The sequence below is a fragment of the Amphimedon queenslandica genome, unplaced genomic scaffold (genome assembly GCF_000090795.2).
Source record: "Amphimedon queenslandica unplaced genomic scaffold, v1.1 AMPQUscaffold_13301, whole genome shotgun sequence".
Lineage (NCBI taxonomy): Eukaryota > Metazoa > Porifera > Demospongiae > Haplosclerida > Niphatidae > Amphimedon > Amphimedon queenslandica.
The window spans coordinates 1-3,862 of record NW_003546463.1 but is presented as its reverse complement, the minus strand read 5'-3'; the positions used below and the strand labels follow the sequence as shown (position 1 = coordinate 3,862).

Sequence of the window (3,862 nt, the reverse complement as noted above, 5' to 3'; positions counted from 1 at the left end):
CAACAGGAAGTATTTGTATTTGCAATTGAAATACAGCAGGGAAGTATTTCAAAATACAGCAAAATACTTTAAAATATTTCAATGTGGATGAAGATGCTGTTTGAGTGACAAAACTTTGAAACACTAACGTTCACTAAATGCAATACATGACTATAACTAAATATTATTGATTATACATGCATGCATAATAAAAAGAGGCTTTCAGTTTACTTGATTGATTAATTCATAAAACTACGTAGTTAATAGCTGTCTATACTTGAGAAGAAAGTATTTGTATTTGTAATTGAAATACATGTATGCAGTATTTGTAATTGTATTTAAATACAAAGCTGAAAACAGTATTTGTATTTGTATTTGTATTTTTGTTTTTGTACAGTATTTGTATTTGTATTTAAATACTTCCACGTTGTATTTGACCCAAGTCTGGTGTGTGTGTGTGCATACATTCAGTACACATAATTCAACATACCACAGTGTTGATTGATATCTCTAATATATAAATATTGTTAGTAACAGTATTCTTATCATCATCATCAGTCTCTACTCCACCAAACAGAACAGCTCTAGTGTTGTTGATCTTTTCAATGATGAAGTGACTAGCAGGTGGTATACACTGACCAATGATTGAAGGATTGCTCCATTTTCCTAAATTATTATTATTAACATAATTTCAAACAGTAATATAAAATCTTACTTGATGATAGATTATACATTGAGTGCTCATTAGTACGCCATTTTCCATCAGATAACTCAATATATTTATAATGAGGTAGTTGTACAGCTGGTTTAGATCCATACCCTCCTATCATTAGTAAATGGTGTACTCCATCATGTTCAAATGATATCATTCCACCAGCAACTCTCCTCATAACTGGTCTAGTTGCATCAGTTGGTTCTAATTCTCTCCATTGAAGACTAACGGTATCCAGTTGTGTAATACTGTTGTGACGGCAGTCGTCATGGCCACAATAGCCCCCAAAATAATACAATTGATCATTTATTGCAGTGCAGCAGTATACTCTCACTCCTAATGGAGGAGTACCAGTAGTGCCTCTAGTGATCCATTGACCAGTGGAAGGAGTAAAGTGCTGTATATTACTAGTGATCCTTCTCTTCCCTTCACTATCATGTACTTCAGGTAAACCATCCTGATGACCAGCCCACACATACAGTGAATCACCTACTGATACAGTGCGGTGATGGGCTCTTCCCTTCAGTTGATCTATATATCAATGATTGACAGCACATGATACTGGAATAGTAACATTAGGACTTACTTTTAGACGCCATAGGCACAGCAGCCTAGCTGGCCAGCTCCAGTTTTAAAGTTAACTAGATCACGTGATGTACAAAACTGGGTGGGTCTCATTATTTTTTTGCAAACATAGATTCTTGCACAAAGTGCAAGAATTTTTTACAGTGTTTAGACATTAATACTTTAAGTATATGAAAACATAGGCGGCTGCAGGATTTCACTGCAAGTAGGGCAAAGGTGTGGCTGAAAGTGGGAGTGGTCAAAATGTAGGTGTGGCTTATCACCACACCCACATGTCTTGTTCTTGAGTTTTAAGACTGTTTCAGCATTTTGTGAAGAAATCAAGTTGAAAAAGGCTCTGAAATTCTCAATAAAGAGTTACTCTTCCATTCTTGTGTTCAAAAGGAGAAAATTCAGTACCTAAAAGACCTCTATCAATGATAGAGTATCAGTAGCTAGTGATTTAGCTGTTGAATGAGTCCTAGCTGACTATGATGATTAATAATGAAGCTGCTTTTATGATAGAGTCAGTTATTCTAGCTGCAGGCATAACAGTCGTATATCTATGCTGCAGGTTACTGTAGATTATGCCTTCCTGAAGTGACCATAGATATGGACCTATGAAGCTTACTCTGAATTAACCATGCAGTTAGCAGCTTATTCTCCACTAATTATCACTTTGTTGAGCAAAATAATATAGTTATTGCCATTAAAATAGCTATATTCCATGTAATAACTACTAAATAATTATTAATTAACTGCTAATTATGATGATGTCATCTTCCGGTAAGAAATTCTAGTAGGGCATTGCCCTCATTGCCTGCCCCTGCAGCCGCCTATGTACTGTGATTGATACACCTCTTGAAGCATTTTACATTGCTGGTACTTATTATGTGTTGTGTGGAAATATAAAATTTTAATAAATTACTTGATAAAGTTATCATAAATTTTTGTTCATGTAATTTATGAATAAAAGATGATATTTAGGTTTTAAAATGCCACCAAACATTGTATTGGCGCCATTTGGCGGTTAAAATCTAACGACCCGCCCATTTAATTTAAGGTTGCTATAGTAACAGGCAATAACAGAGTAAAGAAACAGGACGGCCTCTCGGCCAGTATCAAAGAATTGAGTCAAATCAAAGATAATCCGCTCAAATACAATCACTTAAAATTTACTGTGATCAATGCAGTTGAAGCATCTTAGGACACTTCTTGCTCCTCAAGTGAGTTCTGTTTTGAAGGTGGGCGATAATTAGAAATATCCCTCCCTAGGATGGCCCATCCAAAGTGACAGCTCTCGCTTGGGCTCCTAATAACAGCAAACTAGCAGTGTGTACTGTGGATAGGATTGTACTCCTCTTTGATGAGCATGGGGAGAAGAGAGACAAGTTTTCAACAAAGCCTGCCAACCCTGACGTAAGAAAAAGACTTTTTTAATCGAATAATAATTATGGGATACCTCCACTCTTACCCAGATTCTGAAATTGCATTTTTTTGTGTGGCCCATTTAACATTTGAAAAGTGGTACATGTACATATAAAATATGCACTTTTAAAATAATGTTTATATAATAATAATAATTGAATGTATTATAATATTTTCATATTGTCTTTTGTTTATTTATTTGTATAGTTGTATTTAATATTTTCCTTATTGTTATTATCATACAGTTAGGTAAGAAGTGCTATCAGGTTACTGGTCTAGTGTTCTCACCAGACTCCACTAAGATTGTTGTTGGACAGTCTGACAATATCATATTTGTCTATAAGATAGGAGAGCAATGGTAGGTGGGATAATGTCTTTATTTTATTTACTCCATTATGAAATGTGAATGTACTACATGTATTGTAATGTATGTGTACATGTATGTACTTGTAAGATGCTTTGACTTTAAATGCATTCTGTACATGTACATGTACATATGTATTTGTTTTTTTTTTATCTATACCAACAGGGGAGATAAGAAAGTCATTTGCAACAAAATCATATTACAAGTAAGACCCTTTCCTACATGTACAATATACCCTTTTCTCTAAATTATAAATTTCTAATGCCGTACATTTTCTCTTTTTAATCTTCTTCTTATTATCCATTCCCCATTTCTCTCCCTCTCTCTCTCCCCTTCTCTCTCCCCCCTCTCTCTACCACAGAGTGCTGTTACTACCCTTATATGGCCTGTACAGCAGCCAACCTTTATATTTGGTTTAGCTGATGGTAAAGTGAAGCTTGGTAATGTAAAGGGAAGCAAGTCACAAACCATTTATTCATCAGAATCTTATGTGGTATCACTCACTTCAAGGTTTGACTGTCATATACTTATTTATATGCATGTACATGCATGTACAATAAATATGCTTTAAGTGTCAACTGAAACAAACATGCATGTTTCATGTAACGTGATGAAATACATGTATACATGCATATTTTAATCTTAATTGTTCTGTTACATAAAATGGAAACATGCATAAAACATGTATGAAAACTTGTTACATGTACATCTGCAATGTATGTTTAAAGGTTGAATACAGGCATGTACATGTAGGCATGCATGTAGCATAATCATACATAATTTTATCAATTTTTTTGTTTAATTTCAGTCCTTCA

At 34.4% G+C, this 3,862-nt stretch overlaps 2 protein-coding genes across 2 annotated transcripts in view; one reads left to right on the top strand and one right to left on the bottom strand.

Annotated features, from left to right (window-relative positions):
- LOC109583509 (uncharacterized) overlaps positions 1–1,290 on the bottom strand; it is a 4,915-nt gene extending 3,625 nt beyond the window's left edge. The window contains exons 1-3 of the mRNA XM_019998897.1: positions 1,278–1,290; positions 695–802; positions 470–540 (exon numbers count right to left, since the gene is read on the bottom strand). Of these exons, the coding sequence (XP_019854456.1) occupies positions 470–540; positions 695–802; positions 1,278–1,290 (192 nt within the window). The remainder of the gene's footprint in view (positions 1–469; positions 541–694; positions 803–1,277) is intronic.
- A 1,041-nt stretch (positions 1,291–2,331) lies between these two features.
- On the top strand, positions 2,332–3,588 carry LOC100638350 (intraflagellar transport protein 172 homolog; the record flags this gene model as incomplete). Its single annotated transcript, XM_011406905.2, has 5 exons — positions 2,332–2,481; positions 2,531–2,674; positions 2,929–3,041; positions 3,213–3,252; positions 3,409–3,588. Coding segments are annotated over exons 1-5 (516 nt in total), but the record flags the coding sequence as incomplete, so codon positions are not given.
- Positions 3,589–3,862: the final 274 nt, after the last annotated feature.